The following is a 22,165-nucleotide window of genomic DNA, read 5'->3' on the forward strand; positions in this document are numbered from 1 at the left end:
AAGGGGTTTTACTCTAGGAAGAGAAAGACAAAAACAATTACACTGTCCAGAGACAAGTATAACTTAGGATGTACAATGAAAACAGAAAGAGGTACACCGAAGAATTCATGATGAGGGGGAATGACTGCACGTTAGCCGGGCACTCGGAGAAAGAACAAGAGTTTATAAGGTACTTGTGTATATGGGGATGGAAAGAAGGAAAACACCAATGACCCAGGATACTATATAAGCAAAGGCAGAGTCATAACCGAATGTGAGATGTACGAAGACCCGTGTGTCACTTATAAGGAATGTTTATGGCACCACATGAGGCAACAGGGGGAGGCAAAGAGCAAACAATAAAGGGACCTCATAAATCATACTCAGGGCTTGAATTTCATCCTCAGTTAAGGAATAGGAAGCCGGTAAAGAAATGTGAACAGAGAAGTGGCATGATGGTATTTCGGTGTCAGAGAGGAGGGGAGACTGACTGCAGACTGGAAGCAAACTCAAGAATTTGGGAATAAGTTATGACAGATCGAAGGTGATGAGGTAGAAGAGGGATAAAGGCAAAAAGGGGAAGTCTAATTTGATGGTGCATCAAGTGTGAGATAGGAAATTAAGGAACAAGATCCATTTTAGCCTTGGTGAATCTGAAGTGCCTACCAGACATACAGGTGGAGACAATGCATTCCAGGGGGCACCAATCACATCAAATTCCATGAGAATGGGACCCTGGGAGCACACTCCCTGTGGAGATGTCCAGTAGCAGTTAGCACATGCGCATGTATCCAGAAAGTGAGAACACGTTTGGGTTGGAGATACTGGCTTGGGAAGCATCAAGACACAGGAGGTAGATGAGTCATGGATGTCTGTCTGAAAACAGCACGTCAAGTAAGAAAAAGACTGAGGCAGAACATCAGTTAGGAGTCAGAAAAAGAGGAGCCCACAGAGAAGATACAGAGAGGTCTGAGAAATGGACAGGACAGTAGGAGAAAGTGGGTCACAGAAACCAAGGGAGAAAAATTTCAAGGCGGATATGGCTACCAGCTTCAGAAGTAATGCCAAATTCAAGTAAGATGGAAGACAGAACTGAAAACTCTGTAGGGACTGCGGCAACCAAAGGGTCATTTGGTAACCTCAGCGGGAACATGCTAAGGGGGAATAGTGTAGGCAGAAGCCAGGAAGCAGCCTGAGAAGAGAGAGAGAATAGCAGGTAAAAAGGTAGAGTTAGCAAACACTGTTATTCAAAACATTATTTTTGTATTCTGTATGTTAAAGAAATAACAGGCATTTTAAAAAGCATTACCGGTATTTCTTCTGCTACTAGAATGTGGAAAGCTAGTAATAATAATGATTCATTTCAATTTCACTGAATGATTTTTTGGGAAGCACCTTCATTTATTAAACAATTATTAAGCATGTATACGTGGGAGGCACTAGTCTGCACTGAGCTAGGTCCTGCAGATAAAGATACAGAAGAGACAGTACTGGCCCTTAAGGACTCCACAATCTAAGTTCAATAAAAAGCACAGAAACAATTATACTACTGACTGAACAATACACTGACAGAAGATACTGAGAACACAGAAGGACACCTTAGGGTACATGATGGGTGAGCCCATCAGTTACCAAATTATTGCTGCTCAGTTCGAAATCCATTCTGCACTGCCTATTCCATGATAATGGCGATTTGGGAGACCACTGACATCTTTACTGTATTGATTATTCCAACAATTACGTTATACCCTTCCATTTATTAATATCTTTTATTTCATTTCTATTTTATAGTTTTCGAAATAGGGTTTTGTACACATTAAACTGGATGTACTCTTGGGTATTTATTTAATACAACACGTTCTCCAACATGGCCTTCTAAGTTTGCCCTTCCTTGCATCCTCTTCCTCAGCCCTCTGGTACCATATAGAGTTTCCTTACATCTTATAATCACTCTTTTATCATATTAATAATTCTTTACCTCAAACTTCTCTTTTCAGCTATGGATGGTATCTTTCTCCTGATTGGACCCAGACTCTGCTACAGATAGGTACGAAATGGGCAAGAAAAGAGAAAGACATAGTGGTAACAAAGATTCTGTATTGGTTAAGAAATAGTGAACAATCCAGTTTGGTTGAAGGATAAAGAAACTAAAAAGATCTATTGAGAGGGAAAAAAAAAACATGAGGCTAGAAAGATAAAGGGCAAGAGATTTCACACCTGGAAGAAGAGTATGAGCTGAGGAAACGATGTAAGCTGAAGTAAACTGAAGATTTTTCTGGGGAGGGGCATTAAATAAGTAGAACTATGCACTTCAAGATTTATTGGGCCTTGATCCTTACGCTGGCATAAAGAAGGGGGAATATGAAGACAATGCAATGATTTCGTCTAAGAAAAGAGGTCAGGGGAAAAATGGAAAAGCAGGGACCGTACTAAAGAAGAACCAGGGAGGCAGCGCTTACCTTTGAAAACATCAGATACACATAATCTAAAAGGCTTATCCACAGATCTCTGAGGCGGCTTGAAGGAATCTGGAAAAAAATGGTAAAAACCAAGGTTTAATTTAAAAGTAATTCTTGACTCAGGTCCAGTCGGCCCATTGTCATCCCATGTCTCCTAGAAAATAATTTTCTTTTATACTAATAGCAAATTGACTCTCATTCATCTAGTATTTTGTGGTTTATGAAATGTTTTTATATACGTTATCTCATTTAATGTCAACATTAAATGTCTATTGGTTAGGTAGGCACGAACCTCAGTAATTAAATAAGGGAAATGGAGTACTAGTTGAAATACTGCAGAGGATTTCAAAACTACTACTCTAGCTCTTCTGACTATAAAACCTATGCTTTTTCACACACATTACTTGTCTCCCATCCAGAACTCTAAATGACAACATCAAGCTTATAATGTACTAAATTCTTACCAATTTGTTCTAATAAACATAGTCCTTTATACCATTTTGTGAGTTCACTTGATTGAGATCTTGTGATTAGATTTTCACCACTGAGACCACTTGTAGGGATGAAAGCTACATCACTCTCCTATTAAAAAAGATTGAATATATGAAACTTAATACAACACTGTTTTCAAAAGGTAAAAGACCCACCATTACCATGCTGCACCAAGTTTGTAAAAGCAACAACATACTTTTTAAAAAGTAATAGAGGGGCACCTGAGTGGCTCAGTCACTTAAATGTCCTTTGGCTCAAATAATTTTGGCTCAGGTCTTATCTCACAGTTTGTGGGACCAAGCCCCGCGATGGGCTCTGTGCTGACAGTGCACAGCCTGCTTGGGATTCTTTCTCCCCCTCTCTCTCTCTACCCCTCCCCTGCCTGCACTGGCTCTTTCTCACTCAAACATTTAGTAATAGAAATCACAGAACTACAGCCTTGAAGTTATCTGATCCAACAGTTTTCAACTTTTTTGATTTTTGTAAGAAACTTACAAATTTGTTCAAAACACTCAAGCACTTTTGTTGGGCAACAGACGCTTTGCTAGAGAAATTCCTCTCTACTAGTTTCCACTGCAGTGGAAGTGTGGTTTCCACTCCTCTGGTACCTCCCTAAACCTATCCACCTAATTTAATAGCTGGAGAAAAGTCTTTTACTTATGTTAAATCCAAGCCAAGTTATAAAATATGTGCAATTTTCTAAGGTAAAGTAATCCTAAGAATGTAAGATATACAAAAGACCAGGCAGAAATAAAAACAAACAGAATTAAACATACTTAATAAGACAAGAACAATCAGTAAGATGAGACTTAAGGTACCAAATATATTTAAATTTATCTTACCTTAAAACCTGCTTGTTTAAGAAAGTGCCCAAGTTTTCCAGTAATCTCTTGAAACCTTTCTTGTTGCCAATTAACCTGACAAAGATTCAATTTTTAAAACTATGCTTCAGATTATGCTATAAATAAAATTTAAATTTCTGCCACAAAATATTAAAAAATCAAGACTACAAAATAAAAATATAAAAATCTATTAAATATGAAATCTATTAAAATTTAAACTTGGAATATCAGATCTTACTATTAATATGATCTAAAAATAACTTTCCCTACAACAGAAAACCTAGAAAGAAACTGCAAGACATATAGAATTTTTTGTATATAGCTATAAGTGACTTCAAATTTGGGGAGACAGAGTGAAGGATTTATTAAGTTATGCTCAGACCAACTGCTGATGTAAAATAAAATTACTGATGCACCCCCACCGCAAGCCAAATAGACTAAAAATGTATGTTATATGAACTCTATCTAACAATATGCATGCTGTAGTATTTAGAGGTAAGTGTAACAACGTGTGTAACTTACTTGGAAATTCTTGTCAAAATAAGATGAATTAATAGGTGGACACAGGGGCAGATAAGACAAAGATGAGATCAGTAAGTAGGAGAATCTTAAGTAGTGGGTAGAGTATGGTATTTGTTGTAAAACTCTCTCCACTATTTTTTTCCTAATCTTTACATTTGAAAATTTTCATACTAAAACACTGGGAAAAATAAAAAGTATGTGTAATAATAATACTGTAAAAGAACCATGTAGAAAAGTGTAAGTATCTGATCCCAAGGTAAGAAAATACTTAAGCATAAAGAATAAAAAAAATATGCTTATAAACTTGACTATATGTCAAAAACAAACCATAAATAAGTTGAAAAGTAAAATAACTGGGAAAAATACCTAAGACAAGATAAAGGATTAATACCTTTAATAAGTAAGTTATACTTAAAAACCAGTAAGAAAAAAATGTTTCAAAAATAAGCAAATTATATAAATAATTCCCAAAATAAAACCATAAATGGTTAATAAATATACAAAGTATATTTAAATATTATTAACATTCACTAAAGAGTAGGTTAAAAAACAAAAAACATGTTTGGCAGTGCCTGGGTGGCTCAGTTGGTTAAGCGTCTGACTTCAGCTCAGCTCATGATCTCAAGGTTTGTGGGTTCGAACTCCATGTCAGGCTCTGTGCTGACAGCTCAGAGCCTGGAGGCTGCTTCTGATTCTCTTTCTCCTTCTCTCTCTGCCTGTCCCCTGCTCGTGCTCTCTCAGTCTCTCAAAAACATTAAAAAAAAAAAAAAAAAAAGCATTAAAATAAATTTAGGGGCGCCTGGGTGGCTCAGTCAGTTGAGCGTCTGACTTCAGCTCAGGTCATGATCTTGCGGTCCATGAGTTCGGGCCCCGCGTCAGGCTCTGTGCTGACAGCTCAGGGCCTGGAGCCTGCTTAGGATTCTATGTCTCCCTATCTGTCTGCTCCTCCCCTGCTCATACTGTCTCTCTCTCAAAAATAAATAAAGATTAAATAAATAAACAAACAAACAAACAAACAAATAAATAAATAAATAAATATGTTTGGCATATCAAACTAGAAAATAATCATTTAATAACAGCAGTGTTGATAAGAGTTTGGGAAAATGACTACACCATATGTGCCAAGAGTAAATACCAGAAGATTTCTTAAAGGCATTTTGATCATACATAGCAAGTCTTAAAAATGCATATGTCCTTAGGCCCAAACATTTTCATAAAATAAACAATTTCTAAATACACTACACTACACACACACACACACACACACACACACACACACAGAAATATTCAAAAGTTGGGGATTATATGAATAAATTATAGTATTTTTTTAAAATAGACTAAAGCTATAAAAACAAGCTCTTTATACAAAAATTAATTAGTTAGAAACATGCACAAGAACATTATCAATTTTTTTAAAAAGGAGCTAACAAAAATAACACAATGTTACGAAAAAAATATTTTCATCTATAAAAATAAACTGGATGGATGCACAAAACGAAAAGTTAAAAGATTTTGGGGAAAAAAAAGAGAGTTGGAAATATGGGTTATTTTGGGTTTCTTTACACTAAATTCATTGTGTATTATTTTAACCAAAAACAATTTTAAAAATTTAACTTTTTAAAATTATCTCCGAAAATGAGAAGACATCTTCTTGCTTAAAAATCACTAGTATTTCATTTATTTAATACCAGGATCGTGCATTTTTTTTTAACTATGGTAACCAAACTAGTAAGATGTACACTAGCCACATCCGAGGTCATCGATACGGCAGAAGAACATTTTAGTTAACATCTACAATGAATTCTCAGTCGCCTTCAAATACCTGATCCATCTTATTGACTGCAACCGCAAGCTGAGTTACTCCAAGAGAACGAACCAAGAGGCCATGTTCTCGTGTCTGTCCCCCGGTCTCAAATCCAGCTTCAAACTCTCCCCTGCTGGCGTCTACAACTAAAATGGCTACATCCGCCTAAGAAAAAAGAAATAATCAAAATTAGAAATAATGTCACAGCATTTTAATTCAAAGGACAAATTAGTCAATTAGTTGTGGTCAGATTTTATTTATTTTTTTTAATTGTGGTCAGATTTTAATGGCAGACTCTACCCTGACACCAAACCCTAAAGCAAATCAAACGGAAGAATTACATAGATGGATTAAAACTTAAATATTAAAAAAACTAGCATGTGGCCAAAAATAATGATACAAAGAATTTAAAAATTCCCATATTTGATTATATAACAATTAAAATATCTAGACAAAGGAGGAAAAACATAAGCACAATTAAAACGTAAGTAAACTGAGGGGCGCCTGGGTGGCTCAGTCAGTTAAGCCTCCAACTTCGGCTCAGGTCATGATCTCACGGTTTGTGAGTTCAAGCCCCTCATCGGGCTCTGTGATGACAGCTCGGAGCCTGGAGTCTGCTTCGGATTCTGTGTCTCTCTGCCCCTCCCTCACTTGTGCTCTGTCTCTATCTGCCTCTCAAAAATAAAATAAATGTAAAAAAAAATAATAAAATAAGTAAACAGGGATAGGTATTGGTAAAAATTATAATCTTAATATGAAACCTTTACTAAAATAGGAAAAAAAAAAGACATAGCTCTGCAGAGAACTAGATAAAGAATACAAGCAATTTGCTAAAGAAGAAATATAAATGGCCAAGAAACATTAAAAAATTCAAATTCAGGGGCGCCTGGGTGGCTCAGTCAGTTGAGTGTCCGACTTCGGCTCAGGTCATGATCTCAGGGTCTGTGAGTTCAAGCCCTGCGTCGGGCTCTGTGCTGAGCTCAGAGCCTGAAGCCTGCTTCAGGTTCTGTGTCTCCCTCTCTCTCTGCCCCTCCCCTGTTTGCTGGCTTGCTCACTCTCTCTCTCTCTCAAAAATAAATAAATATTTAAAAAATAATTTTTAATTCAGATTCACTATAAACAAACAAACAAAGGGCATTTAAAAATACATCAATATATTCTTTCCTTCCCTATTTCTAGAAATCACATTAGGCCAGATTTATAAGACAGAACGATTTACTGTAGGCCAGGGTGCAATGAGACAGGCATTCCTATGCAGTGCCTGTGTAAGGGTGCAAACGATCTGGAGGGCATTTTCACACTAAGTATCAAGAGCCTTAAAATTATATATATCTTGCTTCCTGCCAATTCCACTTGTAGGAATTTATCCTAGAGAAGTAATTATGAATCTACACAAAGATATTTATCAGAGTACTATTTATCATGATGAAAAACTGAATAAACGCATTACCAAAAATAGCATATTCACCCTCTACGGCCAAGAAAAAGAACCTTGACTTAGCACAGTTTCCTAACCTTTCTGGAGCATTCTGGGAATCAGGTGAAAGACATTTTTTCCTCTCATAACGCCATTTACACACAAAAAAAGAAGGGAAAAAGCTAACCTCAGCCTTAGCTCCTTTTCCTCTAGCTTTAAATTAACACTAGTTTTACAGGTTCCCACTAGTCTTGTGTTGATGCTTCTTTCTGTGTCTCCACTTGCATCACATGGATGCAGTCTCTGAAAATCTGCAGGAAAGTCTGTGCAATCATAGGTGTTCCTCCATATTCATTATCATCAATTATTTCTGTCAATGCATTGTTGGGACATTCTTTAAAGGAACACTCTTTCATTTTTTCCCCTTTGCAGGCTTACCTGTTCTAACAGAGATCTGGTCTTCTCTAATCCAGGATAGACTGACTAACTCTGACAGTACCCCCTGAGCTACCTCAGACAGGTACTTGATAAGCACTCTCTCGAGGTCCTCTTACACTCCATCCACATGAAACGCTCTGGCCTTTGGGTCAGAACAGAGTCCACAATAGCATTTCTCTTTGTTGTTTCCTCAATGACACTTTGTTTATGCTACCCAGTTTTTAAAGAATTTCACATGAACTGCCATATAATCCTCACAATGAGAAATAAAATGGTCATAAAGTAAGTAAAAAATATATCAGATACTTTGCTCTGAGCAGAACTTCATAATTAAATTAGAAGTATCATCCACATACTTTGGTGGGGGCAATTTACACTATGATTTCTATTCTTTTTCCTTTTAGTCCTACCCAACTACTTCTGCCCTTCTTCTCCTCTGAAGTGCAGCATTCATTTCCAATCCTTCATGACTTAAAATACGGACCCATAATTTCTTCAATGAGGTCCAGTTCTTTGAACAAGGATTCTTGTTTAAGAGCACAAACCAGAGCAATTCATGTCAAAACCAGCTCTCTCACTCATCTGTACTCACTAACAGGTCTCCCACCTCAGGCAAACATTGTCTAATCTTGTCAAGGGTCAATTTACTTGTATGTAAGTGTTGAATCACGATATTGTACACCTGAAAATAATTTTACACTGTCTGTTAACTGGAATTTAGATAAAAACTTTAAAAAAAAAATCTACTCACTTCACAGAAACACTGAAGGGTAATATATAAAGCACCCAGGCCTGACCTTCCAAATCCTAGGCTCAGTAACTGTAAATCTCTTTCTAATCAGGTTTTGCCACCAACCGTCAAGTTTTATTTGTTTTCTTACGTTAAAATTTGAAATTCATTGAATGAGCATGAAGATATCTAAGGCAGTAAGTATTCTTCCTAATTTACTCTATTATATATCTCCAAAAAATTGGGGGGCAATTTCTCTCTTCTTTCATGCAACAGCTTGTTTTGGGGAGCTCACATGCCCCTACATTTTCAAGGAAGCCCTTCCAGCACTAAAAAGAGATCTTCCCTCGTCACATATACTGCATATATTCTTCTTGTAGTACATTTGTGTTAGCCTTTTGTCTTTACAAAGTTTACCTTCCTACACTGTGATTTCCTTGAGGACAGGCAGCATACCCTGTATTTGTCTTTGTATGTCTAAAAGCCAACCCCAGTATTTTGCACACTAAGTTACCTAATATTTTGAGTCTATTTCTTCATTTGTCATATAACAGAATTCAATTAGATACTTTCTGAAGTCCTTTCCTATCCTAATTCCATTAAGAGCTTGGAATAAATGATCATTGTGATTATTCTGGATTCTAAGATTCTAGGATTCAAAGACACTTTACTGTAACCACTTGTTTTGATGTTTGCCTTTCCCATTAAACTATCAAAATGTGCTTTGCAGTTCATCATATCCCTATATTGCCTACCACAGTGCTTGGCACACAGTAGGCATTTAGTAAGTATGCACTGAAAGAAACACACACACACACACACACACACACACACACACACACACAATGAAACAAAAAGAAAAATATATTGTATCCTTTAGTAAAGAGAAAAATATATTGTATTCTTTGGTCATGATCTACACTACTTTAAAACAGGGATGGGGTTAACTGGCTGACTCCTGTTGGCACAGCATACAACTCTTGGTCCCAAGGTTGTGGGTTTGAGCACCATGGTGGGTACAGAGATTACTTAAAAATAAAATCTTTAAGGGATGCCTGGGTGGCTCATTTGGTTAAGCATCTGACTGGCTCAGGTCATGATCTCGCAGTTCGTGAGTTCAAGCCCTGCATCAGGCTCTGTGCTGACAGCTCAGAGCCTAGAGCCTGCTTCGGATTCCGTGTTTCCCTCTCTCTCTCTGCCCCTCCCCTACTTGCGTTCTGTCTCTCACTCTCAAAAATAAACAAACATTAAAAAATTAAATCTTTAAAAATAATAATAAAATAGGGAGGATGTGTACTTTTATTGTAAGGATTAAACTAAATGCATACAAAACACCTAATACAGTGTCTAGCCCATATTTGGTATTCAATCCAGAGTAATAATTATTTTTCAATCTTCATTATCTTGTTCAGTCCACAGACCTTAAATTAATATTCTGAAATTATATCTCAACTTTCTAAACCAGAGTATTTTCTCATTTATCTTCAAATATATTCAAATTTATTCCTATAAAATCCTTTTTAGGTTGACGAATGCTCATATTAACATACCATTTAAATAGCTGTTAAGAACTCAGAAAATGGCCAAATGCTTACCAAGTGACAGGCAAACTTCTGAATTCTTCATATTTTCCAACAATCATCTATTATTAAAAAAAATTGATGTCCTCTATGTGCAGGGCTATTCCCAATGTTTTAATTATTTATTTAAAGATATTACCTTTGATTTTTTTTCAGTATCCTTAAGAACCATGTAATTCTATAAATTGCAATGGTTGTTTAATCCTGTAAAGAAAGTAAATGGGTGCCTGGGTGGCTTAGTCTGTTAACAGTCTGACTTCGGCTCGGGTCATAATCTCATGGTTCATGAGTTCAAGCCTCTCATTGGGCTCTCTGCTGTCAGCACAGAGCCCACTTCAGATCCTCTGTCTCCCCGCTCGTTTTCTCTCTCTTTCAAAATAAATAAACTTAAAAAAACAAAAAATAAATAAATAAACCACAGGGAAAAACTCCCAAGCTTCAGTACTTCTGCATAAATCAGCTCTTTAAGAAGATATAGGCCTTGACTATAAATACAGTAAAAAGGCAGATACTCAAATATTCACTCCAACTTATTAATATGATATAAAGCTATAACTCATTAAGCACTTTATCATTATTTTTACTACAAGAAATCCACAGCTTTTATACATTTGCTTCTATATCATAATTAGAAAAGGTTTTATATAGTACCAATAAGATCATAAAAATACAGTACGTCTCTATTTTTTCAAATTTTTCCAAAAGTTAAAAATTTTTAATTTACAGTATTTTTTGTTTGTTTGTTTTAATTTTAAGTCCTAGTATAGTTAACATACAGGGTTGTATTGGTTTCAGGTGTACAATATAGTGACTCAACACTTCTATACATGACCCTACGTGCATCACGGTAAGTGTACTCTTTAATCCCCATCACCTATTTCACCCATCCCCCACCACCTCCCCTCTGATAACCATCAGTTGTTCTCTATATCTAAGAGAGTGTAGAATTATAACCTCAGCATCAGGAAATTTTATACACAATCAGTGTACTATAATTCAGGGAATATCTCGTACCTGGGCTGCTCCTGTAATCATATTTGGAATGAAATCCTTATGGCCTGGAGCATCCATTAGTGTAATAACTTTGGTTGTGGTCTCAAACTTTGTCATCCCAACATCCATTGTTACTCCCCTTAAAGAAATCAAAATGGTTAGAATGCATTATAGAAATAATCAGTGCTACTATGGATTAAATTATTTAATAATATAGGCTAAATGACAGTCCAAATTCCTAAGTAACAATGGGAATTTTATTACCTAGTCTATTATTTTGACTAATCAAGGTATCAGTTGGGACTAGAATTTCTGCTATAATAGAATTACACTTGTATAGCTTGAAAATAAGGTTGTGGACGCAGCAAAGTTTAATCAAAATGCTGGGTATTTCCCATTCCTGCCCCCACCCCCTTTTTGGTAAGAGACAATGCAGACTGTGAACAAAGAAAGATATGTGGGGACATCTCTGGAAAATGAAACAATAAATACTGAACAGGAGAAAAGATAAAGTTAAGAATGACCACTATCAGGAGGTAGTTTTCCTCATCTTCTAATGTAGATGCTTCACTAATTATAAATTTATAAAACTTTCATTTGCAAGGTAGGTAGGTCAGTATGTTACACATTTAGAAAAAAGAAAATATCAAAGGAGATAGCAATTTTTTAAAAAAATCAAGAGAGATAAATAGTAGTTTGTTTCACATCTCATTTCATCCTTCTTGGAAACCAACACGGTGCCTCTTAGCTATAAAACAGTAGGTTCAGATTTTAAGAAAGCCCACGGAGGGTCTATATGGGTACTGAGTCTTTCCAGATGTCAGGAAAGGGAAATCAGGTGGGCAATAAACTGGGTAATCATTCATCTTGGTTTGCTCCAAATAGTTCAGAATAATGAATGAGCACTACCCTACTACCAAGGGTTCTGACGATTATAATAAATTATATGTCCACCCTAGCATAGCAGTAAGGTAACTGTGGGTCTCCTTGATCATATCATTCTAGTCTAATCTGAAACCATGGGCCTGTTGACGTGGTAAAAATGATGCTTAGTTCTCTCTCATAGTCCTCAAATAATTGCCTAGAATACTGATGAACCAAGACTTATTCTGAGCTCCTGCCTAGACTTTCAGCAGAATACACTCCTTTGAGCCAGCTCTGGTCTGCATTTGTCACACTAAGGACATAAAATTCATTTATGTTCAACATTAGATCAGAACAGAAGATTTATAAATATTTAACATGGTGGCATAAGTAACACACTGTATTTTTGAAATGTTATTAAGGAACATACAGTAGTGAGTTAAACTCTCATTATGTATCTAGAAGCATCCGCTATCTACATATAAAATGAAAGAATACTCTAAAATTGCATCATACTGAGCAACAGACAACTAAAAAGCCATATATTTTAACAATGTTTCATAAACTGATAAGTGAAAATTATTTAGTCTTCTAACATTGACATCATACAAAAGTTCCACTGTTTTCAATATTCATTTTCCAATTTTTCTTATTAGGTTGGAAAACAAGCTTATGACCCTATATAGAATAAAAAAGATACCTACCAGAAAAAAAAAAAAAAAAAAAACCCACCATGGTATAAAATTCTGTTTATCAAAAGAGCTACGGAATATTGTGACTCCCTTTATTAAGAATTGCCTTATATTATAACGCATACTATTCAAGACTCCAAAAAAATTAATACGCACTTTTTTAAAGTATGAAAATCTAAATATATCCTCTAATATTCAGAAGGAAGATAGGAAACATGCAATAATTTGTTGATTTAGGACTTTCAGAGGACTTCAAAGTCTTTAGTCATTACTTTGACACAGTCGATAATCTCGCCATTTCACTTATTAGGTGTCCTCTTTCTTTCCTGAAAAAGATGCCACTGCACCCCCTCATCCCTGACAGTTCTAACATGATAAATATCACTACTCTAAAAAGACGTGTTCAAAAGAAATACTTTGGCCAGAAGTCTATGAGTAGCTGTTCTCTCCTGCAGAGTTAGCATTGGGCACAGTAACAGATACAGGAGTAATTGACTAGATTAAACCTATATGGTAGGAGATAGGATGTTTTTTTATAATATAATTTATTGTCAAATTGGTTTCCATACAACACCCAGTGCTCATCCCAAGGTAGGAGATAGATTTAATTACTTGTTAACTCTATCTCATAAAAACATAGTACAGAAAGTATAAAGATGAATTAAAGTGATAATTTAAACTTACTGGTCATTTTAATTTGAGACAGAAGATAGTTTACTACAAAAAGTTATCTTTCCTTAAAGTCACTTGATATAAAACTAACAGTTTTATTCGTAATTTTAATTCAAAATCAAGTCAACTTGACATATACTGAGGGAAGTGACAACTGAAACTTCTCTCACAGAATAAGTAGCTAAGAGTTCTTACTGCCTTTTTCTGAGTTTGCTTTTTAATTTTTTGATAAACATTCTCTTAAACTATTCTCATAGAATTTGGAAGAGTAGAAAATGTATATAGATACGATGAAAGCTATCATAAAAATATTTCCCTGATAATTAAAAGCTTTTCTCTAAAAAAAAGTTTCTAAAGTATTTCATGTTTTTTTCCACACATATTCAACACATATCGCATACTTATTTAAAAGATTATATATATCATTTCAAACTGAAAATTTTGAAATATAGTGACTACCTTTCCCTTTCTTCGCCAGTCTCATCCAAGACCCATGCATATGCAAACGAAGCTTTGCCAGCCTTTTTAGACTCCTGTTCATACTTATGCATAGTTCTTTTGTTTACATTACCCAGAAGATAAAGCATATGGCCCATCAGAGTACTTTTCCCAGCATCAACATGACCTAAGGAAAATTGATTCAAGATTAATACTAGGTACAATTTCCAGATGTTGTTCACATAGAGGCATTGCAAGAATATGTAATCCGATAGCTCATGTCAGTGTTTAGAGTAGTAAGTACCAATTTTTATCAAATGATAGTTAAAATAAATGGAGAAAAAAAAAGAGCATCTCTTTAGAGAGGGGGGGACGTTTCCTTGACTTTTGGAAACTAAACTGTCAATAAGACATGCCACTTTCAAAATGTTCACAAAACGAACATGCCACAAGCAAGTCTAATGACCTCCTTGGTGATGTGGCATTATGTCACCCGGGGTGACTAGCAAGCATTACGATGCAATGCCTCCCTGCTTATGTCCATTTACACCCATACAGAAACTCAGACTGGGAATGAGTCTGCACACTGCCACCAGAAAGCTGCCGGGCCAAAGCAGAGGTGACCAACCATCCAGAGGAACAAAGGGCATTACCAATGACTACCAAGTTGAGGAGCTGCTTCCCTCCTTGCCGCTTCTCCAGTTCCGCTTTCACGTCTATTTGCTGCCTCAGCTTGCCGGACTTTTTCACTGGTGTTGGTGCTGAACTCTGTTCTTCTGATGTTTGAGTGGTGTGGGATGGAAGAACTGATTTAGAAACAGTGTCAAGAACATCAGAAGGAGCAATGCCGGTTTCTTCACTAAGATGGCCTTTTTGAGGCGTGTGGAAACTATGACCATTTTCTTCAGTTACTCTACAGAAAGCAGAGACAGAAAAAAAGTATTTAAACAAACTCAACTGGCATCCTATAATGTCAGAAGGGCAGAGAAGCTGTCTGTTCTTATTTCTTACCTTTGGAGACCAAAAATGATCTCTGCTAAGTGGCCAATCAATGAAGGTGGAAATGATAAGTAGCTAGACCCAAAGCCCACAAACAGACTTGGAAGGTCCCAGGAGAGAAAGAGTCTATCAAAAACTAAGGTAAGAAGAAAATATCCTGTAAAATAACTGAATTCAAGCCCATAGCCTTGGCCATATAATCCTATCAAAACAGATGGCATAAAGGAGATATTTTGTAAAACTTGGCATCAAATGTATTCCTAGAGATAAAGTAGTATTAAAAAAAAATTGGGTTTATCCCTAATTCATTCTTCCAACAGGACAGAGACCATCTGTTTCGCTCAAATACCATCCTTAAAGGAGGTATTTCTGAATGTTTACATTTTCTTAATACTTTCAGCAAAGAAGCTTTTAATTCATTAATTCAACAAGATACCTGATTTTCTAAAAACTACAACTCACAAGTGGCATTGATGTTGAAAAGAAAAGATGCAGATAAGAAACTGATCTACTAGGGGCGCCTGGGTGGCGCAGTCGGTTGAGCGTCCGACTTCAGCCAGGTCACAATCTCGCGGTCCGTGAGTTCAAGCCCCGCGTCGGGCTCTGGGCTGATGGCTCAGAGCCTGGAGCCTGCTTCCGATTCTGTGTCTCCCTCTCTTTCTGCCCCTCCCCTGTTCATGCTCTGTCTCTCTCTGTCCCAAAAATAAATAAACGTTGAAAAAAAAAAATTTAAAAAGAAACTGATCTACTAATCCCAAAAGTTTACCATCTAGTGAGGGACTCAAATACATAAGGTTGAAACAAGGCCACCCAGCATAACTTATTTTCCCTTTGATAATGATGATACCCTCACAAGTAAACACTGATCTTAGTTCATTAGCTCTTTGACCATTATCTACAGAAACTGTATCCAGTGCTATCCCATGGGCATCTAGAAGCAACATGATCTAATCAACCAGACTACGCTATACTTAACGTTCCTTTCAATGACATAGATAAAAATTAGGACCAAGAACAAGTTAAATTGCAAGTTATTAAAAATGAAACCAACTCTATCCAATTCACTTTGGAACTGGCAAAGAATTATACACAGTAAGCAGTTTATGTGAGAATAGTAAATCTATTTTCTTCTTGCACGCTGTAACAAAAACGACTCAGGGCAATTTTATATGCTCAACGCTGACCTTTCATCCTAGGCCTCAGGAAAGAGTCACACAACTTTACTAAAACCTCGCATCCACTCCTACTTTCTCTTGCTTTTGAAATCTCTACTAACAATTCTGGTGTTCATTTGCTAACACTGCTTAGAAAGATTCGCTTCATCTTGAACCACAGCAAAAAAATTTAAGTTTGTGGAAAAGGTTCCAGTTCTTTGGAAGGATTCCAACAGGCTAAATTAAGTGAAATCTTAGACTATAATTTGCAAACATTTGAATGACCACAGCTTCTAAAACCAAAACATGACAACTGGGCATCACAATTTCTCGTTTCAAATCTCTGGTGTAGTTACAGAAGCTTTTCTTCAAAGGAAAGCTTACGTTAACTCCTGTATGGAGAAGAGATCCAAGCAGAATGGCTATGGCTGGCAGAGCTCAGTGGGCCCAGCACAGGAAGAGCTTCACAAAACATGGGTCTGACTTGAACATTTCCTTTATGATTCAGTAACAGAAAGGTTTGCTTTTCTCTTGGTTTCACAAAAACATTCCCTTTCAAGTAAATCCTAGGTAAAATGCAAACCAGGTCACTGAATCGTACAGGGTTAGAAGGAAGTGACCAAAGTAAATAGAAAAGCATCCTAGGTAAGTCTGTGCTCAGGAAAACCGTCTGAAGGTTTATTATCACGAAGTAAAAGTCAGTATTTTTAAGATTTTGAAAAATCTCTAAGATGAGGCCTAAAAATGACCATTCTGGATGGCACCTGGGTGGCTCAGTGGGTTAAGCATCCAACCTTGATCTTGGCTCAGGTCATGATCTCACAGTTGATGGGATTATGCCCTGTTGTTAGCACAGAACCTGCTTGGAATTCTCTCTCTCCCTCTCTCTCTCTGCCTCTCCCCTGCTCATGTTTGCTCTCTCTCTCTCTCTCTCTTCCCCTCCTTCTCAAAAATGAATAAATAATTTTTTTTTTAAATGACCAATTTTGTAACTACTGACTGATGAAAGAAAGAGTAAGTTGGCTGAATGTTTTTTCAGGTGCTTTCTGATATAATTTTGTAAACTTATCTATTATTATCATACGATTATTCTGGGTTTTTTTTCCCTAAACCATCTTTCCAAAAGTGGGAATATTTCTACATGAATCTAGAGGCTTGCTTTCTCGTTATTTAAATGAGACTAGGAAGCTAATAATTTAGATTTAAGAGTATTTGTCCTCTATGCAAGGTTCAAACCATTTATACTTAAATAAGCTTTGTCTAGAGAGGTATTTACCATCTTTAATATTAGTGAAGAAAAAGTTTGCTATCTCATTTCTTCTAAGCAATGCATTACCCTTTTTTACAAGCCGTCACTGGGAATCACACTGTGTAGATATTTATGCTGCTGAAATCTCGACTCAGAAGTGTTTTTTTATGTTTCTCTGTGCTTTCTCAAGATCAAATCAGAATAACAGCCTAAGTATTATCCCTAACGAGTCCTATATAAGTATTTGAACAAATATACCTTGGTCCTTAAGCAATATTATGTATTTCTGAGTAACCTGATCTGTACCTACAGACCTTTCATGTTCTGATGATGTCTCTTATAGAGCTATATCAAAATACTAACTCACAGGCTGTTTTTTCACCTTTACATATTTACATATTTCCAAGTCTGTTTTTAAAATAAAATGTATTTCCCCAAGGACTCTGATCAATGAATATTTAAACAACTATTCTATGAAAGAAATACAATGATGAGCATTAATGGCCCTGCCCTCATGAAGTATATAGTCTGAAAGGCTTGCATCACACTTGTAAAGTAATACAAAGTTAGGTTGTCAATAATTATTTACTTGTATTTACTATTTTTCTCTTGATCATTTATTATCCATTATTTCCTCTAATTATTCCCATAGATAACTATGCATTTACTTCTAATGTGAATTGGGGCTTATTTACATGTTGCTTTCTAAGACTTCCAAAACATTCTGCATTAAGATTATAAAATCCTTAGAATAAGAATTGCATATTCTGGGTTTTTTTTCCCTCTCTCAATGAAAATAATCCCATAATGGGATTAAATGGTTCCCAAGACATAAGGATAAAAAAGAAATTTATGATTTCAACAACCCAACCCCAATGCAGAGAGAAAAAACATACATTTAGGTTTTGGTAACTAAATCAGGATTCGAAATTATTTTAAGTGACTGAAGTTACCCAAATTAAAATGTAACTTTTTCATTCATCCAATGTCCTAGATATGGAGTTCTTTCCTGCACTGAATTAGAGTAAGTTCATCAATTTAAGATTCTTCACAACTAAGACTCATGAAACTTCCATTAATTTAGATAGAAGAATGTTGTAAGGGAAAAAAATTGAGGTTGCTTAGTTTATATTTCTTGAAATTAAAAAAAAATCCTCTATTCTTTGTTTACATTTGATAACAGCGAATCTTACCTATCTAAACGGCAGACAAAACATACACAATTTATAAGTAATAGATTTAAGAAAATTTTAAAGAGGCTCTATTAAAGTTAATGTTTTTAAACTGTGCTATGAAGTCTCAAGCAACCAACTTCCCTTCTCTACAAAAACTCCTGGGAGAATCCTAAAGACAGTGATAAATGAGTGCTACTAATATAGGATTTATCATTTCTCACCAGATTTGAAATTCTAGGTATGTTTCATTTCATATTTTATGCCCTTGTTCTAGTGGCCCACTTTTTAGTCAACCTGAAAATCTAAAAAAGTTTAAATATCATAGTCAGAAAAACTTTAAATAATGATTCCATGACATTTAATTCCCAAACACTGCTTACCTACGCCATCTAGTGGCAGAAGGATTCCTTATCTCACAGTGTTAGATTTCACAAAATATGCTTTTTTATGTTAAGTAGCTAAAAATCGTTTAGTTTACATAAGGACACTGACAACGAGATAGACTAAGTAATATACATAATTTAGAATCAATCCCTTTTCTTTGTATCATGCCATTCTGAGAACGCACGATACTTCAATGTTAATGACACATCATGAAAAATTAAAATAGTTCTCTTACAGTCAAATACAAGACAGTACCAATTTCAAATAAAAAGGTGGGGGAGGGTTAAAAACCTTACCCAGGCACTTCAAATCCCATAGTTTGCTTCTTTCCGGACACGGTCATTTTAGCAACTTTTGGCACAATTTCAGATTCACTGTGAGATGACTGGGAATCTACTGATTTTCCTAATTAGAGAATAAATACACAAGACTAATTAATTAAAGCTGATTTCTAGAAATATTTGTTACACATTACATATTATATGAATACATCATATAGTAATTAAGTTTTATGTAATTTATATCTTTAAACATATTCTTTTCTCTAAAAAAATTTAGTGGAACATTGAAATGTTGAAATTCTTTTGTCACCCTACATTCTGGGAAATCCCCTACTACTGGGACTATGCTATGCTTAACCTCTACCAAATCTCTTCCTAATTTTGAAGTGACTCTTAAGTTTCAGTATTAAGAGGTCACAAGGTGGTTTCTGCACTGAGCCTTGCTCTGACAGAACACCTAGACCCTAGATCCCTCTCTCCTACCACGCCCTTTCACACTACTAAAATTGTCTGGTCAGTTAGCAGATGGCTAAGCTATTTTTAATCCCATGGTACCTATAAACTGATGAGCAAGTTAAGAGTCTGCTGGATTGTGCTGGACCCTGCATATATTTTACTTGGGCACAATATTAGGCTTAGTAAGATATTTGATCCCTGTCAAGAATATTGGGGAAGATGTCAATAGAGAAACAGTGAAGAACAAAATTAATTATGAGTTAGATCAAAGTAAGGCTTTCATGCATTTGATCCTTTAAAAAATATACAGGTATTTCATAGAATTCTCTACAATGTATCTTTATAATTTTTAGTAGTATTACCACTAGGATTGGGTCCACTTAAAACTGCAGAAATTGCACATGCTTCACTGGTAAATATACATACATAAATTACTTTTAAAATTAGAAATAAATTAATGTACAGAATGTATATAAAACGTTTGTTATTTGCCTACTAGATGCCAAGCACTATGCTGGAAATATGATGGTGAACAAAAGTTGATGTAATCATTGGGCTGAAAGGGCTCACATCTAGTGGAGAAGGTATACTAACTGAACAAAAATAAAACTGTTATTAGTGTTATAAGCATACATGGTGTCATAAGATATGGTGATAGGGCACACAAATTAGAGGGCCACCACAGGAAAGAGTTGAGCAGTGATGTAAAAATGAGTAGGAATGACCTACCCAGAAGGAAGAGCACTGCAGAGAGAGTAGCTGGTACAGTGACTGCATTGTGGGAGGCAGCACAGTACCTCAGAGGAAGTAAAAGCACAAGGTTAAAGGAACAGAGTTAAATGGAGCTGAAGTAGGGGCAGCGGCCAGGCCATGCAGAGCCTTTAGACAATGCCAAACATCCTAACAGAACTGGAAGCCACCAAAATGATGTGAGCAAGTAGGGAGAAGAGGAAAGAGACAGGGGAGAAGATAAGAAGTCAAGCTTAAGGAGAGGTCTCCTCTGGAGCATCTATCTGTGATTCATTAGCACAGAATTAGCTGAAGGCACAGACATAATAAGTGAGATCACAAAACGAGAGAACCGGGGGTGGGAAAAGAAGCGGTACTAGGACAGAGCCTTGCAAGAAACCCAGCCTTTGGTCACAAGATAGAGGATGCTGAGCCTGCAAAAAGGGTGACAGGGAAGAGACAGGGAGGGGAGGTGGCCGAGGAAGCCAAGGGAAGTTTGACGGATCTGGCATCACCAGAGTCTGAGGACTGAAGATGTGAAGATGTTCACTAGTCCTCTAGACATGATCTCTTTGGATAAAGGTCATTGGTAGAATTAGCAAGAGCCATTTGAGACAAGGGACAGGAGAAGCCAGGATGGGTTAAAAAAAAAAAAAAAAAAAAATGAAGCTAAAAAACAGAGGCGGCAATACCTGTCCACAATCTGTTCGTAATTCCAAAACCAAAAGCTCTGAAAAAATAAGGTTTTGTTTTGTTTTAATTTGGAAGCAAAACTTGACCCGGGACACCTGGGTGGCTCAGTCATTAAAGTGTCTGACTCTCAATTTCAGCTCAGGGCATGATCTCACGGTTCCTGAGTTGGAGCCCCATGTCGGGTTCCGCACTGACAGTGCAGTCTGCTTGGGATTCCCTCTCTCCCTCTCTCTGCTCCTCCTCCCACGCTCTTCTCTCTCTCTAAAAATAAATATACTTAAAAAAAAAACAAAAACAAAACCTGACCTGGACTAACATGAAACTATTTATAGTCCTTACTTATCCCACTTAAAGTGTAAAGCCATGCATGTCCAGGTCAGAAACAACAAGGTGATGATTACAGGGCGCTGCCCCACATCCCACTGAGATTATCACAACCTTAGGTAGTACGTACATGTCGATGCTTTTCTAAATCCAAAAAAAATCTGATTTCTGAGTCAAATCTTGTCTGAAGGGCTTTAGATGAGAATACATGCAAATGACTCTTTAAAAAGTTTGGCTGGAAAGGGAGGGTTATGGTAGAATGGTAGCAAAAGGGTCAGCTGACAGAAAAGTAAAAGTGAGATGGACTGGCTGACAATATTAGGAAAAGCAAGAACCACATTTAGATATTTTAGAATTTCTGAGAAGGCAGAAAGGGATGGGATATGAAGCACAGGCAGAATCCAAACTAAGATAGGTAAAAGGCTCTTTTTACTGTAACAGGAGGCAGATACGTATGTTGAGCTGGAAGATGTAAATCCCTAAGGGTTAGATTCTATTCTCTCCATAACAAAGCAGCCAGCGACCTAGTGAGACTGAGACTGAATGAGGAAAGTAAAAAAACTGGCGAAGCAAAGAGTTTTCAATAATCATTGCAGTAAGGGAATTGTTGGATAGTACTGAAGACCCACTTAAGATTTGTGATAATAACACCTGAAACTAATGTAACATTATAGGTCAACTATACTCAAATAAAAACTTTTTAAAAAAAGATTCGTGAGGGGGTTTGCCTGGGTGGCTCAGTTAGTTGAGCATCCAACTTTGGCTCAGGTCATGATCCCACAGCTCATGAGTTCAAGCC

General features: G+C 36.3%; 1 protein-coding gene across 2 annotated transcripts in view; it reads right to left on the bottom strand.

Annotated features, from left to right (window-relative positions):
- HBS1L (HBS1 like translational GTPase) overlaps positions 1–22,165 on the bottom strand; it is an 87,093-nt gene that overhangs the window by 16,498 nt on the left and 48,430 nt on the right. For both annotated transcript variants that reach the window (XM_030316394.1, XM_030316396.2), the window contains 8 exons: positions 19,180–19,288; positions 14,576–14,835; positions 13,944–14,109; positions 11,278–11,395; positions 6,117–6,263; positions 3,773–3,847; positions 2,903–3,020; positions 2,439–2,507 (listed from right to left, as the gene is read on the bottom strand). In XM_030316394.1, the coding sequence (XP_030172254.1) occupies positions 2,439–2,507; positions 2,903–3,020; positions 3,773–3,847; positions 6,117–6,263; positions 11,278–11,395; positions 13,944–14,109; positions 14,576–14,835; positions 19,180–19,288 (1,062 nt within the window). The remainder of the gene's footprint in view (positions 1–2,438; positions 2,508–2,902; positions 3,021–3,772; positions 3,848–6,116; positions 6,264–11,277; positions 11,396–13,943; positions 14,110–14,575; positions 14,836–19,179; positions 19,289–22,165) is intronic.

This window comes from Lynx canadensis, chromosome B2 (genome assembly GCF_007474595.2).
Source record: "Lynx canadensis isolate LIC74 chromosome B2, mLynCan4.pri.v2, whole genome shotgun sequence".
Lineage (NCBI taxonomy): Eukaryota > Metazoa > Chordata > Mammalia > Carnivora > Felidae > Lynx > Lynx canadensis.